The sequence below is a fragment of the Alosa sapidissima genome, chromosome 16 (genome assembly GCF_018492685.1).
Source record: "Alosa sapidissima isolate fAloSap1 chromosome 16, fAloSap1.pri, whole genome shotgun sequence".
NCBI classification, from domain to species: Eukaryota; Metazoa; Chordata; class Actinopteri; order Clupeiformes; family Clupeidae; genus Alosa; species Alosa sapidissima.
Genome location: NC_055972.1, coordinates 26,339,527 through 26,361,686, shown reverse-complemented (window position 1 = coordinate 26,361,686; position 22,160 = coordinate 26,339,527). Strand labels below are relative to the sequence as shown.

Here is a 22,160-nt window from a genome sequence, read left to right as displayed (position 1 = left end):
TCACACCACTACCCCCTAATGTTATGCCTCTTTATTTGATAACAATAAATTACGAAATGTTTCCTATTCTGGGAAATGTTTAGTTTCTTTTTCTTTCGGCCGCGGTTCAATGATACCGTTTATTTGTGCCAGAAATGATCCACGGACCAGTAATCGCCTCGTCGAGGAGGCCCTAACCCTGCAGATCATAGACAGAGAACGTATAGGCCTACTGTATGCTTTGGGTAAAGAACACTTTGCATGTCCAGTGTACACGGAGAATGACAGTGTCTTGGAGCGGCCGCACCCCCCGCAACTCCACTTCCAATATCACTGATTACAGATACCGACACTTCTGCTTTTTATCTGGTGGTGGTGGAGTTGACCGGACATCTGAGGCTTTAGACGTTACCAATTTATCATCATCCATCGCGTCTGGCCTCTGAGAAAACTTTCAAGGCTAGTCTGCCTGGGCCTGGCCATGTTTGAACCGCCTCACTCATTTGTTCGTTGTTTAACATGGACGTTTTAAGCCGCGTGCGCTTCCTATTTGAAATGCAGCATAGGCTATTCGTGTTGTTTAATAGCTTACTTTTCAAACGGTAGAGCCTGTTCATTTAAAAGCATAGCCAGAGGACGTATAATATAGGCTTACATATTAAGGCTTATTCTCAAATTCAGATTGCGTTAGGGGACGGGATTATTAGCCAATTTCAATCGGACAATTTGACCGGAGAGATTTAATTTTGTCGGACATTTCATTTTTTATCCGGCCAATGTCCGGTAATTACCGGACAACGGAAACCCTGCTCTAAACTAAAGCCGTCCTGTAGCATGGGAGGATATTACACTTGTTTGCACACTAGAGTTTGCACATGGTATTAAATTAGCAAATAGATTTAGCAAAGTTATTCAATTAGCGTTAGTACGACTTAAGTTACACTGCACACTTTGCTATTTGCCTCTCAAGGGTGTTGAGTGATGTTACACTGCACACTTTGTTATTTTCCTCTCAAGGGTGTTGAGTGATGTCCAGAAGCACAGGGTTATAGTACAGAAGCCTGAGAATAGAGAGAGCAAGCTGATCAACGGTGCAGCAACACATTGCAGCTGACTCTGCAGAGGTTGGAGAGTAGAGCATAGAGTCTGAATATAAACCCAGTAGAAATCCTCAGTCCTGAGATCTCAGAGTTAATACTGATCCAGGCACTGCTTATGCAGAAGTGATCCCTCACACACATACACACACTCACACACACACACACTCACACACACACACACACACAGCCTGAAAGCTGACCGGGTGTGACGGGCAGGCTTTTTCTCTCACAGCTTTTGTAATTCTTGAACTGCTGTCACATCTGCACTCGTTCTCAATTTCTCTCCTCCTCTTTTCTCCTCCCGCCTCCTCGTCCTCCTCTTCCTCCTCCTCCTCCTCCTCTCTGCTCCCCTTCCACCTAATTGAAATGAAAGCTCAGGGCGAGGACTCGCAAGAACCTGAATTAACTCAAACAGACAGCAATCAGTCCAAAGGTAAGAGAGGAAATAGATTCACACCTATACACACTCTCTGTGTGTCTCTCTCTCTCACTCTCTCTCTCTCTCTCCCTCTCCCCACACACACACACGCACACACACACACACACACACACACACACACATTCTCTATTTCACTTTCTCTAAAAGTACTTTCTGTCTCTAGTTTCTCTCTCCTGGCTGGCTGAGATGTGGGTGTTCTCTGTGCCTGTCTGTCCTGAGGAGAGAGCGCTGCCATCTCCTCCGCTTGCTCCTCCTTTGCTTGTGCCTCTTCTGCGCCTCCTCACAGCCCACTCCAGCTGCCTCAGTATAAATATGTCAGCAGGCATTCAGACGACTGTGATAAAATATCCACAGCCCCGAATCGACGCAAACCGAGTAAATCAGACGCAAGATGTCTGCCAACGAGAACATTGACGTGACACATATTGCTAGTGAATGGTTGAAGCTGATAAATCAGTTTTGAAAAGGAATCTACATGTCTTTGCATTCCAGGCCCCTAATATCAAATTTTACATTTACGTTTTCAATATTAATATCCGGCGTGCCACTTTAACTAGATTATTTATAAACAAACCGAGTGTGATTTTTTTTTTTTGGCAGGCAGCAGGAATGAAACGTAAACTGAACTGACTTGAACTGCAAAAAAATCATTCATCATCTGCTCTCAGTTCTGTGGACTACGGCTTCGGAGCACTGAACCAAACCCGTTTCCTGTCTTGTGTATTTGCCTCGGCAGTCGGTAAACAGCCGGCTGTCAGCACCACGTCACTGTGGCGGAGCGCTGGGGTCCTAACATTTGCTCGTCTGTTTTTACCACTCGTTGTTTATCGCACATCATTAGAGACGTGAGTGTCATGGAAACGACTGGAGTGATTTGTAGAGAGCGTGTTATGGGCCCAGCTGGTTGAGTGTTTATCCAAGTGTGTGTGTGTGTGTGTGTGTGTGTGTGTGTGTGTGTGTGTGTCGAGTTAAAGAACCACTGAAAAAGGTTTTTTGAAATGAAGACTTACTAAATGACTTTAAGAGTTGCCATCGAAGACCATCACTTGTTCAAGCCTCTTGTGAAGATGTTTGGTACTCTGTGGTTGTGTGTGTGTCTGTGTGTGTCTGTGTGTCTGTGTGTCTGTGTGTGTGTGTGTGTGTGTGTGTCGAGTTAAAGAACCAGTGGAGAAGGTTTTTTGAAATGAAGACTTACTAAATGACTTTAAGAGTTGCCATCGAAGACCATCACTTGTTCAAGCCTCTTGTGAAGATGTTTGGTACTCTGTGGTTGTGTGTGTGTCTGTGTGTGTCTGTGTGTGTGTGTGTTGTGTGTGTGTTTTCTGAACCTGTTGTGCTGTGCGTTTACAGACGAAGCCTCTGAAAAGAAGAAGGAACCACCGAGGAAGGAATGAAACGACAATCATCCTCAGAAGGACAGCCGGCAAACTGTGTGAAGGCACACACACACACACACACACACACACACACACACACACACACACACACACACACACACACACACCAACACCACACCAACACCACACCAACATTGAGCAAAGCCCAGGCCCATGCTTCCAAATCACACACACACACACACAGTCTCACACCACAACAACAACTCTCCATCACATTGAGCAAGGCCCAGGTTCATGCTTCTGAAACACACACACACACACACACACACACACACACACACACACACACACACACACACACACACACAGTCTCACACCACACCAACTCTGCTCCACACTGAGCAAGGCCCAGGCCCTGGCCTATGCTTCTAAATCACTAGTTTCCTATTCTACTCCTCCTTACTTTCCCTCTCTCATGCTGAAATGAAATGAAATGAAATGATAACTATGAGATATACCTATATGTACAACGTATTTCCTGAACAATTGTATAAATGAACATATCAGAGATATTGAGGTGGTGGGTCGGGGGTGGGGGGGTTTTACTGGGTCATACCTCACAGAGATGCTGCTTGAAAAACTCCCATAATCCATCTGGGCATCCTGGTGCTGGAATTCTGATGGTTTGACGGTCGGCCACAGAGCATGATGGGGAGAGACCATACTCATGCCTGTCCTTCCTTCATACACTTGAGAAGCCTACATACTAAGAGGCCAACCCAAGTGAATAGAACAAGATTAGTAACTGTTTAAATGTAACTGACAAATATCAGGCTTATATGTCATGAATTGTGGTCAATAAGTAACACTACAACCGATGCTGACCAGGCCAAGTAAGGCTGACACCAGTTTTTTTGAGTTCTTTTCTTTCCTAGTGTGAGTGGACTTTGAAACCAAGTGCGAGGGCTTACTGACCAAGTTATTTGCCAAGTGATGATAAGATGAAAAGGGTTACACATCTTACGCCGCTTAGTGTGTATCCTTGCTTTTCCAGTGTTTTTACTCATCTGGACTGATGCTCGGCCATCGCAGCTTAACATCAATCTCTTTACGCTCAGTTCTGGCCCTTAGTTGTACGGGGCACACATGTGTGATGTAGTCTGCTTCAAACACCTCAAAACCGCGCGGATGTGTACAAAACAAAAGAAAAAGAAAAAATGTAACTTTACAGTACTCATCTCTGGAAAAGGGCATTGATCAATGCTGATCTTCAAAGCTGCCATGACTTTGCGAGAGCTTATTAAAGAGGAATCCATTCATCTCATTCCACATGACAGCTCTGTTTAGTCTTTTTATCAAATTAGTTCTTTCAGGGCGTAGTTTCCAGTGCATGCCAGCTTTGTTATCACACTTCTAATCCTCCATTTTCCACAGCTACACTCCTGTCTCTTCTTTCTCCAGTCAATACTTTCCCACCCGATTGTCTGGATTTATATCTCAAGAATCTGCCTTATTTCACATAACGACACATGATCTCAAACCGGTGGTGGTTTCATATCATAGTGGATGAGGGTCATTGATATGTTTTTTTTTTTTTTTGTTTGGTGGATGCAGTGATTGTTTTGTTCTTTTTAAATAGCAAAAAAACATGAACTTTGATTTTTTTCCCTTTCTTTTTAAACAATGATTAGCTACTGTAAGTGGTGCCATACAACACATGAAATGAGACTCAGTGAAATGATGCCTTCATACGTTGATGTTTGCTTTGCTTAACAAAACTATCAATAAAGATTCAAACTGTTGTTTCTCTGGCTGGTCTATGTTTTGTGCCATTAGCATTTGGGTTTCTTGGTGTTTTAAGCCCCCAATGTTGTCTTCAAGGCAGCGCTGCCTGGAAGGCGCTAGGGTTAGGCATGCATGGGTTAGGATTAGGTGCCTTTAAATCGACGGTGGTAGCGCTGCCTGGAAGACGACGTTGGGGGCTTAAAACACCATCGAGCAACATTTGACTTCCATTGAGTGGTATGGTGCAGTTCTGTACAGTGCAGTACAGTACGGTTTGGAATGATAAACCCTGACCGGGCTGGCTTGTGTTTCGACTGCCAACAGTACCCTTCCCTTTACCTCTACACTTAAATCCCGTGTTTGTTACACCAACGACAACAAAGCCGTTTGAGATGGCAAATAGAGAACAGAATGGTAGCGTGTTGCTAAGTACCATCACCTGGTAAACAATGGGATGCTAACTATCCTAACAGACTTGCAAATGAAGAACAAGTTGTGCATTGTGGGATTTCTGTGAGCTTTGTATACTGATCTCACAACTATTTGTGTCATCAAGTTACTATTTACCGACCATTTTTAGTTACTAATGAGACATAAAACAGATCCCTTCCCTTTAGGTACCGTACCATTATGATTGGTACTCCCACGGAAGGGTGCCAAAAAATGGTTTAATTTGTTGGTAAAAATCAGTTGTTTTGGTAGCCTAGCATTCACAAATTCTGACAATGGAAATAATTGAGTACCGAACTGAACCGTACCGTTCGGTGGAAACACCAATTGTGTATCAGCTGTCTAATTCAAGTGTGGACTCACTCGTCGTCCTGTTGATTGGCACTGGCTTAATGAGAGGAAATATCAGAGGTGGATGATCAGATCAATACAACAAATGAGCTTACACTTTGTCCAACGGAGGCATCTGTATAGATAAAGGCTAATGTCTTTGTGATGCATGCAATCTGTATACAGGGATGTACAGTACTGTAGTGGAGGCTAAACGCAAGTAAACACAGTTTATCCACCTCTGAAATTTCAGAAATAGAGTTTATCCACCTCTCAAAAAAGTTTATTCACCAATTACAACTTTTAACATTCAAAAATCACATTGTATTATCCACATTCACAATATGTACACTCATCAACACTCTAGGAACCATTTAATACCACTGGTATTGTCATAAATATTGGACAATAACCTCCATCATCAAACATATTCTGAATACCTTTTTTAAAAATCTGATACCCCATGGCTCAGTCCACCTCACCGTGATCACCGAAATAATAGTTTACCCACCTCTTATTTTATCACTACATCCCTGCCGTCAACCAGGAAATCTACCAAGGCACTAGGCGCTCATAAAGTATAGACGCATGTGAATTAAATGTATGTGAAATGCAAGCGTCTCACTCACAGGCACTGTGCTGTTAACAGTGGTCAAGCCCTTTTAGGTGTTTTTTTGTACAACTAGTGGGCGGATGTACAAAGAAAGAATAATTAGCACCTTTGTCAATCCGCAGAAAGCACACGCTTCATCAGGTAAACAAAATGTGTGCATCACTGCTCATCAACGTTAATTTGTGGTGCCCTCAACTAAACAGTATCATTCGATTAGAAACAGTTGATTGGAGTCAACTGATGATAACATTAAAAGGGAACAAAAGTTCAGTGATCATGAAATGGTTCAATACATGATAATGAGATATATTAATATAAAGGTGAGATGTTAACAAACGGCAAGTAATTCTACTTCACTTTAGGGCTATAATTGTCTAACAGAAGTGGAAGATGTGAAAAAGCAAATGTATATATTAAAAGGTAAACACTTTGACATGGTTCAGAGAAGTAGTTACTCTGTATAGTGGTTTCTGAAAGTTTCTCCTATTGATGCATTTAACTAGCCTGGCCCCATAGCTCCTAGGTCTTTTAATAAGTGTGACACCAATCATCTCATTACTGTTTGAGAGTTCAGGATGTAGCAGAGTTCAGAGCAGAGCACACTATTGTAGAATGTACGAATGTAAATGTGTTCTAGATACCGCTCCTTTTTATGTTAAGACTTATGTGAACCTCTAGTTCCTCAAACCAAACAGCTTTTCAATTTTCACTCTGCAGTCATCTCCCTGAAGAGCTAGCTCTTGTGGAGCGTGAGCATGCCCAGATGAGACTGGCGAAATCTGTGCATCAGTGCCTGGCATTTTCAATCAGCTACTCCAGGGACTCACAAGGGTTATCTGCCATGTTCCTCGCTGGTCCGGCGCTTGGCGTCTTAACCACCTTTTAAGCAACCCACAAAGGGCCACGGAGTTCATCTTCAAAGTGACTGCTTCACCAGGCGAAGGGGCGACGAGGGGTACACATCACAGGATGGCCCAACAGATGCCCCAAACTTTCTTTTTGATTGTGCGAGGGAAATGTCTGAGGCCATCTCAAGGGGGATACATAATTACATGTACTGTAGCTCTAACCAGTGGTTTGAGCAGCATGGCTGATGATGTTTAATTCATTCGACTGCAATTATATGCTGCTTTTGGCCGTCTCAGCTTTGAATATAACGGGATATAGGCACACATTCTGTTTGATTGGCGTTTGTTGGTGTTTACGATGGATTTTTTTGCTGGGTCAAATTCAGCAGTTGGTGGAAAGATCTCACCTGTGAGAGGATGAGCTGTAGGATACAATCTGCAATGAATCCCATGAATTAGAATCACCTGTGATCTTTTTTTTTTTTCAGATGCTTTTGGCAGTTTGGTGTGTGGGTTGTTGTGGGTTGTGGCATTTAAAACTGCAAGCCTCCTCAATAATGATCTATGCAAATGAATTTGACAAAACCACCTGGGTCATGCTACTAAATTGTAGTAAGTGATAATACTTAGCATTTTAACTCTCAGTGTAACACATCGATACATATCTTATGCCTTCCTTTATGGACCATTCATGAACAGCATTGCTGCCTTCAGATCCAAACAGCCTGGTCAAACACGTCACCTAATCCCACACCACTGCCCCTACAGAGTCATGCTGCCTTTCCTTGGAAACACTTTGTTATGATTTCCCTTTATGTCATAATCCCCTCTGAGTGTGAGACTTACACAGGGCTTCAACAGGTCAGACATCACAAAAATAAATCACCCCATTGCCTGGATTAAAATATAATAACCTTCTAGGGATGTTGGGGGAGAAAAGAAAGCTAATATGGTACTGTATATTTTACATTTGAACTATTCTGTCCCCTCTGCTGGTTTAATACGGTTAGCCTGTGGTGTATTGTGATTACATCAAGAGGGAGCCTTATCAATACGGCACAGGAGTCACCGTTTGGTCCGGTCCCCTATTAAAGAGGAGAGGGTCTGAGAAAGCCCAGTGCCCCTGCACGAGCCCCTGAGTGCCCCCAACACACACACACACACACACACAACCCCTCGCGGCAGCTCCACTGTAATTACTTTGCTGATAACTTGTCCCCAGGGCCCGTGCAATGAATTATTACTGGAGCAGCAAATGATTTGCGACCCCCACCACCACCACACACACACACACACACACACACACACACACACATACACATACACATACGCACACACCAGCAGGGCTGGCACATAGCTCATTGTAGGTTGGACAGCATGGCAGGGGCCAGGAAAACCCTCATCAGTTTTGCCCAGCGCATGGAGGAGGGCAGAAATAAATGGCCTCATCAAACTTAAGGCGGCATTGCGCAATGCTGACCATGCATGCTACTGAGGAATTTGGTCTGGCATTCGCCAGCGTTGTGGAACGTCACCTTATCACGTGGCATTAAAACCTACTGGCAGCAAGGCAGCGGATATTTATTTTTGAAGTTAGGCACTGCAGCTACTGTCTACGAGATGTCTCATTAGTAAACATCAGTTGCAAACTTTAATCAAAACTAAACTACTGTAATAGTGAAACTGTCGGTTTTGGTTCCTCTCTGACGGACATCAACTGTTCACATTGGCCATCAAGTCAGTCAAAGTGGAAAGTGAATGCAGCCACTTTCACGGCAGCAGGACTGTGAGTAGTGTGGAATAGAGCCTGGGAAATGGTCAACTTTACTGACTTGTATATCAACCATCCATGAATGCAACCATCTTATTTAGAGGAAACATCATAGATGAAACTATCTTTCATAGAGCACCTTTGCATGCAGATGCAATACGCTTGGGCCTTATTCAGGACTCTCCTGGCTGCTACTTTCAAATGAGATTCATATAAACTGAAATAAAAACACTCTAGATGCTGTAATGGATGCTGGATGTGTACATTATGTCTTTAAGCACAGAACACCAAGTTCATTACCATCAGGCATGTCTCGCATTAATGCTTCCCACACACACACACATACTTGCACACATGTACGCCGTTTCAAAAGGTTTGCTACAAGCCTTGATCTCTTGAAGACAGCAGCAAATGGAGCCATCCGTGACTGGACTCCTAGGGCGTCTATATCAGGGGTTAAGAGGGGGGGGGGTGCAGAGTGGCGTGAGGGGGAGCCCTCTGAGGAGGAAGCATGCTGATGTCTTACGGAAGGAACACACAGATCATCATAAGCTTTGCCTCATGACAAAGATCGTCTTTGTCTCTTTTAATGATCAAAGCACATAATCATGCTGCAATGCCCCCCCCCCCCAACGCATTTCTGACAGAATAGCACTTTGAAGTTGTATCACCCTAAATGTACATGTTCATTACTTGTGATTAAGAGAGAAAAAGAAAAACTTTCGAGCACACGTCCATGCCTATTTATGTCTAAATCTACTCGACTCGGGTCTTTCTGTGACGCTGATTGCAGAGTTGTGTTCTGGAGGGCTCATGTAATGAGGCTGATCGACCAATCACAGGGCAGAGCTTGGCCTTGTTTGAGCCATAGCTCTCCCCTAAGCATCATTCTAAACTGGAGCATTAAAAGCTCACAACAGGTCTAGCTATGCTTGGCAGTGCGCTTCACCAAACATGAAGTGGCCGCGTGAGTGGTGCAAAGTGACCCACTGCCCTGGCCAAGTATCTGTCCAATCTACCGGGTGTCGTTTTTATTTCCAACCGAGAGCCATTCAGGGGGCCGGAACTGAAGGAGAGGCCTAATAAGAGCTCTTGTGGAGCGGGTGAGCTTTTGACAGGTGTGCCTAAATATTGTCATAATACTGTAAAACGGCAGACAAATACACTTGGAAAATTAAAAGCTAGCTGTGCTTTGTGTTAATTGAGTTGTGCATTTCAACTTTTGGTACTCCTCTCAGTATAAGAACAGCTGTGCCAATGGAATAGTGTGTCTGTGTTTGTGTTTTTGTGTGTTGTTAACTATAGTAAAAATCAAATTACAAAAGGTCATTCTGCTTTAGTGAGAGCTGATGTCTGAATTTTTCAGTACTAAGTACCAAGTGTTAGATGTCATATGGCATCTACAAGCGTAATGAGCACGGGAAGTTGTTATGATCACATGTAGACTGTATTTCCATGTAAACAAAAAAATATGTTCTACTGATGCAAGAGGATGCCCTAATCATCCCAAGTTTAGGTCTCAGCGTTCGGTGTCTTCTCACCAAGCCTAATTGTAATTTAGGTGAGTGGCTGAAAACTGAGGGAAAATTTTAATGATGACTGATCCTGACTAATGAAGTCTAATGATGAGCACTAGAAGACGCCAAAACAAACAGTCTTTGTTGCTCGCCCATTAGCGTCTCCCCCACAGTCGGCGTCACTTCATATCCTGAAGTTGATTTTCCAACAGGCAGCTTGCCGAACGCCTAATGAGGGAAAATAATAAGCATCAGGTTTGCAATGTTCCTCAGTTAAATCCAACGTTAATAAATGCATTAGCCTCGCCTGTGTAAACCTTTACTGTGGCGAGTGCTGCCTTGTAAATTTCATGAATATGCTAATGCCTTCTCAGTACATATTAAAGTGAACGCCACCTGTGCTTTCTTGAGCCCAAAGTGATTTGCAGATAGCGACAAAAAGACTGGCCTGTTCCCGACACCAGAAATAAAACAGCCAGAAATAAACAGTCAGAGTTGGCGTCTCTGTGAAAGCAGTGAGAAGTTTGCATTCGATTCAAATTGCTTGTTGTGTGTGCCGTAACAAGGGTGACAAGCACGAAAATAATTGAGTTGGATTGTTTTGAATGAAGGACAAATAGGTAGTAAAGGGATAGTGGACAAATGACCACTGATGGGTTACTTGTGACCACCACAATGACCAAATAGGCATCAATAATCTATAGACACCAAACATACCAGCTCAGGTATTGATGACTGAAACAGAATCAGAGTTTTTTTAAACTTGTTTTAAGGCTGGAGGAATGGCCGCTGTACAACTGTCAGTGTTTCTTCCACTTTATTTCATAATCCAAAAATGGGTTTCATAGTCCTACAAGGATTTCAGCTGATTTGATAACCTACAATAAGCCTTTATCAATTGAAAGACTTGTGTGTCTTTATATCTGTATCTGTGTTATTTTATTGTACATATGGATAGTTAGAAATATTCTATATACACACACACACACACACCCACACACAGAGATAATTCCACACACAAGTTTAAAACATTTATCTACCCCCCACCCCCCCCAGCTGCCTAGCTGTTTCCGTAGCAACCAACACTCTTCCTCTACACTGCTGGATGTTTGGTGGAAAAAAGCAACTGCTGCCTTGCATCTGAAGCTTTAGTGAAATAGTATTGAGAACACAATTGACAAGACATGGATTCATTTGTCTTATTTACAGCTTTTATAACTGTGTCTTAAATTCAAGAGTAGTTAGTTTTAGTTTTCACAACAGGGTTTCACAGGTTCACAAAAGATTGTAAATATAGGGGAAAACATGTTATGGCCTGTCATAAAGTAAAAGTGGTCTCTAAATTATCCGGAAAAGAGGCCAAGAAGTCTGCCATAAATGCTGATCTTATTTTCTTGGTATTTATTGTCAGTCACAGATATACATTAAAATATCAGCCATTCATCTAAAATGGTTTCTGCAGACCATGTCTGAATTTGTGCATTTTTAGCAGTACTGTAAGAAACATAGCTTCTAGTCCTAGTCCATGATAATGATCAGAATGTGGTGGTCTTGGCTGGTGCCTCAGTTATCTTTATTGCAGTGCATTTCCACAACAGCACTCTCCACTCCTCTGCCACTGTGCAGACTAAGAGTGAGTCCTTACATACCTGAGAGATTTACCTCTGATTAGTTTCTCAGAGGGGGGAAATTAGGAAGCCATATCCTCACCTGACAGCAGAACTTTCATGGCTTGCCTCATTTCCACTTCACATAGAGCTCAAACTTCAGCCAAGGCGTTAATGAAGTGAGAGACGACAGAGAGAGAAGGCAGCGAGAGAGGAATCTTTGAACCTCCTTCAGCCCAGTAAAGGCTTATGCCAACAAAAAAAAAACAATCTCACTCTTTTGGACTATGAAAGGCAAGGACTTTAGCAACATACTAACCCCTTCCACCATATACAGCAGTAGCCTAGCCCTTTGACTTGATTCAGGTGCCTCCTCATACTTACAAATGTATAAAGTGTATCGGATGAGAAGTGTACCTACTTGAGATGCTCTTGTGTTAAAAAGGATGTGCAGCAGAATAGTTTGGCAGATGGCGTAGGAGCATATTTTTTTATTAAGTCCAGGAGCAATCAGGTTGGAGCGCTGATTGGCTGGCTGCAAATCAGGTGTAAAATCTTTCGTCAGTTTGCGACCAGAGGATTTTTCATGTGATAACGCTTTGTTGGAATTAGCATTTTTTTGACAGCCAATATTTTAGCATTCTAGTTGTTCCCCATTATCTGGACTCGACTATCCCAAGAGATCCACTTCCCATCGCCTCTCTAAAGAGAGGTTCTTAGTAATGGGGCGACGGAACCCCCAAATTGTAGAATAGCCCCGATTCTCATTGCAGAAAATTGCTAAAATAGAGGCAAATTCCAATTGTGTGGAATAGACTGACCCTTAAATACTGTATATATATTTGTTAGTTCATAAATAAGGAAGCGGAAAAGCCCTTCCCTCCCGGCAGGATTCATTATTTTCAACTCTTGGCTCATGCTGGTTACGCTAATGCACCATGAATTTCCATAACAAATTCTCCATCAAGGCAGGTGAAAAAAACACACTGGGAATGCAGCAGCAGGAAATTTACATTTGACTTTTTTTTTTTTTTTTTTTTTTTTTTAAGCGAACTTTCCTGTTTGCCTTGCTGTCAATTAGAAACCCCAGGCAGGCACAGAGGCAATCTTTGCAGATGTGAAAAAAAAATAGAAAACACATTTCCAGGGAAACAGGAGAGAGAAAGATGAAGAGAGACAGAGTCAGGGACAGACAGGAGAGGGCCACACACACACACACACAAAGAAAAAGTCCTTGCAAACATTGCTTTAGTCAGGTCCCTTTTTAAATGTACTTTGCGGATAACTGCTTAGTCAGTGTGTCAGTCGTCAGTTGTTCTTTTGGACAGTGACGACGCTACCCTGCTGAAAAAAACAGCTAAAAACCAGCTTATGCTAGAAGCTAGTTTTAGCTGGTCTTTGCTGGCGTAGCTGGTTGGGCCACCAGGTAGACATGCTGGCGTGACCATCTGGGCCTGGGAAGCTGGTCATGCTGGTGTGACCAGCCTATCGTAGGATACAGCTGGTGTACAGTAAGGTCATGCTGGTGATCAGCCTGCCAAGCTTGACATTGTTGGCCAGTTAAACTGGCAATGTAAGACCAGCAACACCAGCTAAAATGACCAGCTTGAGGTGGTACGACAAGTAAAACAAGCGAGTTACCTTCCTAAGCTGGGTAAATCAGCTGAAGGTATGTTTTCACAAGAGTTTTGCTGGTCTAGCTGGTCAACCATCATAGGGTGGTCAAACAAGCTGGTCAACAAGCTGGTCAACCAGCAAACCACCTTAAGTTGGTCAGGCTGTTTTCTTTCAGCAGGGTAGTGACACATGTTCAGTGGCTCAGTAGCACAACTGGTTACAGCACCCCTACCATATTTGGGTCCACGTGCCCACAGAGACCTGGGTACGAGTCCGGTCAAGGTCATTTCTCGATCCCACCCCATCTCTCTCTCCACTGTCCTGTCACATTAAAGGCATAAAAAAGCCCCCGAAATGTACACGGAGGCAAACCTAGGCCTGTAAATGTGATTCTTCCCAAAATCATCCTTCAGTATGTGACGAGTTATTATGTTACTACATTAGCGTTATTTCCATTAGACACAAGAGTCCCAGGAGGCGCTCACATAGCCAGGCAAAGGATGTGAAGGGTAGTGATGGGGACGAGACCGCCTATGCCGAGTCCGAGACAAGACCGAGTCTTTGAAGGGTCGAGACCGAGTCGAGACTGAGTCCGTTGGTTTTCAAATACAGTCGAGTCCGAGTCAAGACCGAGTCTTTGAGGAAGCAAGTCCGAGTCGAGACCGAGTCCTTTAGGAGTCGAGACCGAGTCGAGACCAAGACCATAAAAACATGTCAGTTTTCATATTCATGATTTAATATCACCCCAATTAATAATCAACAGTTAGGCCCATGGAATTTCACCATTTTAGGGGCAAGGCCACTTGGCCTTCAGTTGGGCATATTTGGTGGGGGGCACAAAGGCCACATGTCAGGGCACCAAGGCCAAAGTTAACTATACAGTAGTGGGCTATAAAAATAATCAAAGTTGTATTTAGCCTATTCACAGCAGTAGACCTGCATCACTGTATGAAACATTACAAAAACATGAAACATGACATATTACATAGAACTGTAAATCATCTGATCATCTAATATTTAGATGTCTAGGCTATATTTAATATTTATATTTATTTTATATTTGGCCTGTTATGGAATCATGTATTGAACAATTTAAGCACAGCTCAGCTTTAAGAAACTCAAATAGCCTAGATGCATGCTTAGCATTTTTTGATCATTAAGACTCCTTTCACAAACTCTTACTCAGCTGTATATCCTCTGATTTTAATATTTACCTATATCTAGGCAATATTTGTAACATTTATTTTGTATTTGGCCTGTTATAAAATCATGAAGAACGATTTAAACACATTTTGAAACACTTTGGGCACCAAGGCCAACGCAAGGGGCAAAGACGTGGCCGCCGTGAAATTTCATTTTCATTTTTTTTTATATGAACATAAAAAAATGCGCTGGTCTCGAGGACTCGGTCTGAAATTACGAGTCCTTCTCCTCCCACTGTGGTCCGAGACCAAGTCAAGACCGAGTCTTTGAAGGAACAAGTCCGAGTCGAGTCCGAGAAAGCAGAAATCGGTCTCGAGACCGGTCTCAAGTCCGAGACTGGACTCGAGTACTACATCACTGGTGAAGGGTCCTGGTGTGACACACATTTACAAGCACAAAAGTCAACAGCTTAAAAAAAAAAAAAATCACTCATCACACTACTGATGGAGAAATTTGCACATTTCCAGCAAATTGGCTGATTGTTAGTTTGTTGTTTGGGAAGAAGAGGGATTAGAATTAGTGAAAATTGATCTATTAGATGTGTAGAGAAAAAAAATCTATAGTGAAGCAGCTGCAGGGTGAATTCAGTTCTCTACATACACTATAAATTTACAGTATAACTTCTCAATGAACTTTAATATTTTATAAAGATTATTGCAAATCAACACTTTTTGTATGACAGAATAGCAGTTCAAGCGAGCCTTCATTATATTCATGTCGATTTATGCAAATAAAATATCTTGCCTGACAAATAAACTATACTATATTTCAATAATCTCTTAACCTGTTGCTCTTGGGTGCTCCTTGTTGGTGCTCCTTGTTGGTGCTCCTTGTTGGTGCCCCCCACCCAATCCCAATCCTCCCCCACCTTTTTTATGCAGCCCTTGCCACTTAATCTACTAAACCCCCCCCCCCCCCATTAATGCACAAATAGGCTGACACCAGACATAATTTCACTGCATTTCTTACTTCCAGTAACTATATGCATGTGACAATAAACTTCCTTGTATCCTTGTATCCTTGTATCCTTGTAATAATTTAACATACTAGGAACTTCACAAAGTGTTTCAGAGATCCTTTCTAACCGCTTGAAATTTCATTTAATTCCTCTGTCCTTACCGGCAACTCTATTTATTTCTCCACTTGTACCCATCAGCCTGAAGCTCAACATCTCTCTCCACTATGGGCCTAGAACATTCCCTCCAATATGTTGGGCCATCTCATTTAGAAACCCATTCCCAGCCTAACCAGCTCATTCAACGCCTCCATCAGCCTCTGATAATGCTGCCATTGACCATCTGTCAGGGTGGACACCTGCCTATAAACATCATGCTCTGTAGTTTTTATTCAGTCATTTCCCTGGAGAAAAGGGTAGGACAGACAGGGAGAAAGCAGGCAGAAGACAGGAAAAAGGAGAGATAGAGAGAGAAATAGAGAGAGAGAGAGAGAGAGAGGATAGAGTGAGAGAGATTGGAGTCACAAAAGAAGAGCAAAATCAATTACGAGGGACCCAAAACAAGTCGTGTCAAAGGAACTATCTATGCAGGAGACATGGGGAAAAGGAGAAGCGACTCTCCAGGGAAGGGGAGGAGAGGGATCCATCACAGCCCGCCGACACACAGCCGTCATAGAGGCAGACACCAAGCAGCCAGGCCTGTCAGGGCTTTAAAGAGCCGCCCGCCTCTGGACGTCTAATCAAACTCACCGCTGGTGATGGATTACTTGGGCCAGAGGGCCACTGAAGATTAAGACCGGGGCCAGACGAGAGAGGGCAGCACAGGTCTCCAGCCACGTCCTCGCCCGGACATCGGCTAATAACAAGCGGTCCGCTCAAGTCAGGAGACACGTAGTTGAGATAGGGGTGCCACTGAGGGGTTTGACTTGCTTGACCTTGCTTTGGGTGGATAACATCTTGTTTTTTTCCATCACCTGAATGTGCGCACATGTGTTTGGGAATGTGTGCGTTTGGCTGTTTAAATTGCCAGCATTATCGCTGGAATATTCCTTTAATCCTCCACACAAGACCTTTAGCACAATAAAACTGATCTGAGGTCTGCATAAGGGGGGGGTAGAGATGGCTTACCCTATCCTTCACTATTGTACTCTATTGTAACTGATAATATGTCACTCAGGAACACATTATAGCAACACCATGTACCACTTGATCGGTCTCTAACAGGTTTCAAATGGACATAAAGAGACAACAGTGTGTCCAATTAAGAGCAGCGTTGCTCAAAGTCCATTTCCTCACGACGCTGCCCACTGAAGTCCCAAGGTGAAGGACATACTGAACCAGGGCTTGAAAACGAAATTATTTTTCAAACGTTCCGTTCCGAACGGTTCAGATAGGCCTATGTTTAACGTTTTCGTTCTTGCATGCGTTCCGCCACCAACATATCGGTCCTGAACCGGTTCGGAACGCAAAATATCGTTCGTTCTTAAAGTTCCGGCAGTGTTTGGCGGGCCTATCAAGTCTATTTTTGTGGACTTTACCTTAGAATAGACGTAGGCTACTCATTATTTCCCCTTGATTTAGCCTATACCGTAGCTATGGCCAAAAATAATAAATCACAGGCGGCATCCAAAAACATTCAGATGGGCTATCCATCCCATAGCCTACAGACTTACTGTAGGCCTAACCTATGCCTATAAATAATTTCTTATCAAAAATATTTCTGGATACGTGCTAAACTCCTTACCTGGTTGTAGCCTTTTGGAGTTTTATCCATATGGAGATCTTCAAAGGCTTGCGCTATAATTCCAACCCTGTTTATAAACGAACCTGTCTGTTGCTGACAAGGCCTATCTCAAATTTCCTGTTTAACTCTTCTAGGCTACATAGAATAGGCTATAATTGCGCAAACATTTCAAATCCCGACTTTAAAACGACAAGGCGTGGACAGGCAAAATAGGCTATTACGCATAGGCTACAAACAATTTCCAAATCAGTTTCAGTAGCCTACGCTACGAGCTGGCCTAAGATCCGAAGTGGCAGACGGATAGGTTACACTACAACAGCAAGACAAAATATATCCATTTGGACCAAAGGTCCATTTATTCGTTTTTTTTTATTTCAAACTGCAGACATCAAATTATTAAGCTGTTATATAGAGAACGAAAAAAAAACCCGTTATTAACCGGTTTTGTGGATTTCAGAATAACGTTTCTGTTCCGGAACAGTTGAAGACCATTTTGTTTTCGTTTCCGTTTCCGCTCCTCGTAAAATTCCGTAAAATTCCGTTCGTTTTCGGTTTTCGTTTTCGTTCCTTGAACCGGTTCGGAGCCCTGTACTGAACATTACATTACATTAGGACATTACTGCTGCGCTTATGGCATCCAGAATCCACCAGACATTCAATGATGTTCACCTGTGTCCCTCACACATTACTGCAGTAGATTTGGAAAGCAAGGCTTGTATGTTGCAAATGTCCTTTGTTGATTTTTTTCCCCTCACTCTCTTGATGACTTACATCTACAACACACACACGCTGGGACTGCATCATTCCCACAGTACACATAAGAAGGTCTGCCCTACTGCATTCCCCACGGATATGAATGCAATGTATCTTCTGACATGTAATGTCAAATCTAAACAATAGCCATGTTTGTCTCGCCTGTTCCTCACCAGCAGGCCCTGAGAGAGTTGTCCATGTGACGTTCTCCCCTCCGGAGCGGTGCAGGAGGGCAGTTATTGCTGCAGCACTCCTCCGAGACTCGAAGCCAATAACACACAGCTGCCTAAATTACATCTCCGGCCTCACAGAGACCCCATACAAACAAACCCAGCAGCAGCAGCTACTGCTACGGGGTACCGCACAGGACATACAGGACAACTCACGCTGCCGAGCAGGGCGGCCAGCAGGGAGCTCGGGCCGCGTCTGGGAGCGGGCAGAGGAGGTGAGGTGTGGAGACAGAGATAGAACTCGGAGGGGGGCTGATGGGAAAAGAGAGGGATGACATGGAGATGGTGACGAGGGGGGGGGGAGTTGTGCACAGCAGGAGAGCGATGAGGATGCGCTGGGGTGGTGGCGACCGTTGGGCAGAATGGAAACGCTTTGAGATTGAAACGGTAAATGGAAGACACTGGCAGGGGAAAGGGAGGTTTTTCCAATTCAAAAACAGCAGCTGTGTTCATGTAGTGTAAATTTGTGTCGCATTTCTTATTTATTTATTTATTTGTTTTTTAATCCAACATCCTTTTCAGAAGAAATTAGAAGAAAAAAAATAACAGCCCCCTCAAGCAACAGTCAAGCTATCATGGCAGATGCACAGGAGATTAAATAAATCAGCTGATCGATCTTTGAACCTCACAACCTTACAGCGGCTCTCTCTGGCACTTACGACCATCCACAGCCGCCCGCGCAAACCAAATCAAACCAACCTCCTCCTCCATTTTTATCACTGAGTAAAACATGGATGCCCACTGGAACAAAAGCAGGGAGATTCAGCCGCTGTGGTCCCTTTGGTACAGATGGAGAAGCCCAGTAGGAAAGCCTATTACACATGCTGCAGATAAGAATGTTTATTAAACATGTGCTTCAGTCGAAATTACATTTGGGGATTTTAATATATGAGACAAGGTTTTCCGTTGGTACCAAACAGTGATTTCAGACTGAAGCGTAGAAGTGTAGATTTGATTTTGCCCATAAAAATCATGTTACATGTCCTGTAGTATTTCATCAGGTGACACGTATCTCAGTCCTGTATGTCATTCTTTGTAGCTGTCTTCTAATAGGCTGTTGCTTGTTATACTGTGGCAAAAGATATACACATTTCAGTTATAGACTTTGCATTAATAAATAACCAAACCAAAAAAAAACAAAAAAAACAAAACTCAAAATATAACCAACATTAACAATGAATAGTATGTGGACTGCTTCACAATGTTGTTATTCTGTTAACAACAGTTCAAAGTAAATGTGTCTGATGTGTGTCTGTAATTGTTTTTACATGATACATAAATGGTAGTAATGAATAATCAGGCTAATTCTTTCGAGCATTGAATTTGATTGTGTGTGTGTGTGTGCTACACACAACTTTAATTAACATTCAGAAAATGAAAGTATAGGAGAGAGAGAGAGATTTAATGACATGCCAAGCAGATGCAGCGTTGTTAGCCTCTCCCATTAATGCCACTGTTGACCGAGGGCCAGCTCTCTGACACAGAGAGTGAGTTAGGAGGAGCTGCGATGCCAATGTTGATGCCAGTGTCTCCGGGCCATGCACACACGCTGCCAAGACAATGCCAGCGCAGATTGATGGTGATGCTGCAATGAGCACATCCCAAATGTGTCACCACAAACCCTTTCCCCGGGATGGATGCCTCGGAGTTACCATAAACACCACCACCGCTACGCCAGCGGACAGACAGTGTCAGAGAGAGAGAGAGAGACGGGGAGATGGATTATGGGAGGGAAAGTAGTGGCGTTCGTCTGGGTTTGACCGCCCGGTGGTGGAGGGTGGTGTCGGTCGGTCGGTCGGTGGAGCATAGAGACTGTAGCAGAGCCGAGGCCCAGCTGGCGGCTGCTGTAATTGGGCAGGCTGGGTTGCCACGGCTGGTCAGGCCCATATGCAGCATACACGTCTAGGGGAGCAGCGCCGCGCCGAGGCTGTGGGGGAGGGGGTGAGGGGGGTGGTGTTAGGGTGGAGGTGGGGTGGGGTGAGGGGCGCTGACTGGGAGTGGGTGATGCTGGTGGTGGACATGGTCCAGTAGCGGCAGTCCCTGCCTCTCACCGAGCTCCGCGAACCAGCTGTCACCCGGATGACAGCTCTCTGACACGCCACCACCATGCCTATTCATGACACCAACAGTCAGGGGTGGGCGAGGCCAGAGCAGTCGCTCACAGAGACACCACATCTTTAGAACTGATGTGTAGCTAAACACCAGCTACTGTTTTAATGAGATGTTTTCATACATACATTGAACTAATATTACAGATTCATGAGTTCTCCTTTTGGAAACAACAATGATGAAAAAAGACTCTATTTTGATGGCAGAAGGGAAAGTTGATACATATTCATCTTGATTTCCCCCTGGATGTTTACTACATGACATTTCCAACAGTTAGAAGCAATTAAACTGGAGCTGGATTGGCATGATAGCCCTCCACCCGTGCCTGCCCCAAGATACCACCCGACGCTGTGTGTGTGTGTGTGTGTGTGTGTGTGTGTGTGTGTGTGTGTGTGTTTGATGGGAAAATGGGAGATGAATCAATCCACTTCTCACTCTGAGCTGTATTAATTAATGATTGTGACTCCCTCTGACGCTCCATTCTCTCTCTCTCTCTCTCTCTCTCTCTCACACACACACTTTGTCTCCAGTTATCACTTCTCTCCTCATTTCCTCTGTTTTCTCACCTCTACTCCCATTCCCCTGCTACAGTGTTTTCCCATCCTAGTTATCGCTGTTGTTGTACAGATTTTGCCTACCCTCTCAATCTTCATTTAGTCCGTCTTTAAAATAGATAGCGGAGATAAATAAAACAGATTTTGTGCCTTATTGCTGTCACAGTGCATGAGTGGATTGAGAGAAGAGGCTACCTCTCAGAGATTGAATTTGGTTATGTGATATTTCTTAGGCTACTTTTTTTGCTGTTGTTGTTGTTGGACGTCTGTTTTTTTTTATTTATTTTTTTTATTTCCCTACTTCCATTGTCTTATCATCAAGCAAGATATCTACAGGGAAGTATACCATTTCATTTATAAGATGAAAGAGAAGAGATGGACAGAGAGAGGGGGGGCAGGCAAATGAGAGCGAGGGAGAGAAGTGAAAAGTGCCTGAAGAGAAACAGCTTACTGCTGCCACCTTCTGAGAGAGCTGGAGTGAGCCATATCGGGGGACAGACCACTCAGATCCTTCACCACACTCACACAAACACGCAACAAACTCAGCACTACAATCAAACGGCATTTATAAGACTACATAACTCACATAGCGGATAGCATTAGCGAATAGCTATTTCCAATCATACAGTATGCTTATTACAGTGTGCTCTCAGGGTTTAAGATTACTGGTGAAGAACGTTCACCACTGATCAAAGACTGAAGAAGATGGGCAGCCTTCTACTGAACTCTAGGAAAAGATAAGAGCTTTTGAGTGCATGTCTCACCCATGTGATCTTATAGTGCAGTTAATAAGATATTGGTTTAATGGTTCTGCCATGGTGGAAGGGTCGGTGCTCATGTTGATTATGCTCAGATGAACAGCAGTCTATAATGTATTTATTTAGTGCAGCAGTAGTACAGTAGTAGTAAAATGTGTGTTGTGGATTGCTATGCAGCAGTGCGTCTGTGTCAGCAATTCCTGGTTATTTTGTGGGCAACGTGATGAGTTCTCATATAGCGAATATATAACTGTGTGTTTTTATGAGAGGGCTGTACACACAGATAGAGAGATAAACAAACAGAGGGTGTGAGACAGAAACACACTGAGCTAGAGAGATAGAGCTGAGGTGTGTGTGTGTTGGTGGTGGGGGGTAAGGTTGGGATGAGGCCGGCGTTTAAATGATGCCACAAGAGAAATCCCATCAGCATGAATTAGCATAATCCACCACCACCTACACCA

At 43.5% G+C, this 22,160-nt stretch overlaps 1 protein-coding gene across 7 annotated transcripts in view; it reads left to right on the top strand.

Moving 5' to 3' along the window:
• Positions 1 to 4,657, top strand: part of macrod2 (mono-ADP ribosylhydrolase 2) — a 497,711-nt gene extending 493,054 nt beyond the window's left edge. For 4 of the 7 annotated variants that reach the window (XM_042065451.1, XM_042065452.1, XM_042065449.1 and 1 more), the window contains 2 exons: positions 1,453 to 1,512; positions 2,869 to 4,657. In XM_042065451.1, coding sequence (XP_041921385.1) covers positions 1,453 to 1,512; positions 2,869 to 2,912 — 104 coding nt within the window. In that variant the 3' untranslated portion in view covers positions 2,913 to 4,657. The remainder of the gene's footprint in view (positions 1 to 1,452; positions 1,513 to 2,868) is intronic. The other 3 variants (XR_006023267.1, XR_006023266.1, XM_042065453.1) reach the window with 3 other exon arrangements.
• The last annotated feature ends 17,503 nt before the right edge of the window (positions 4,658 to 22,160 follow it).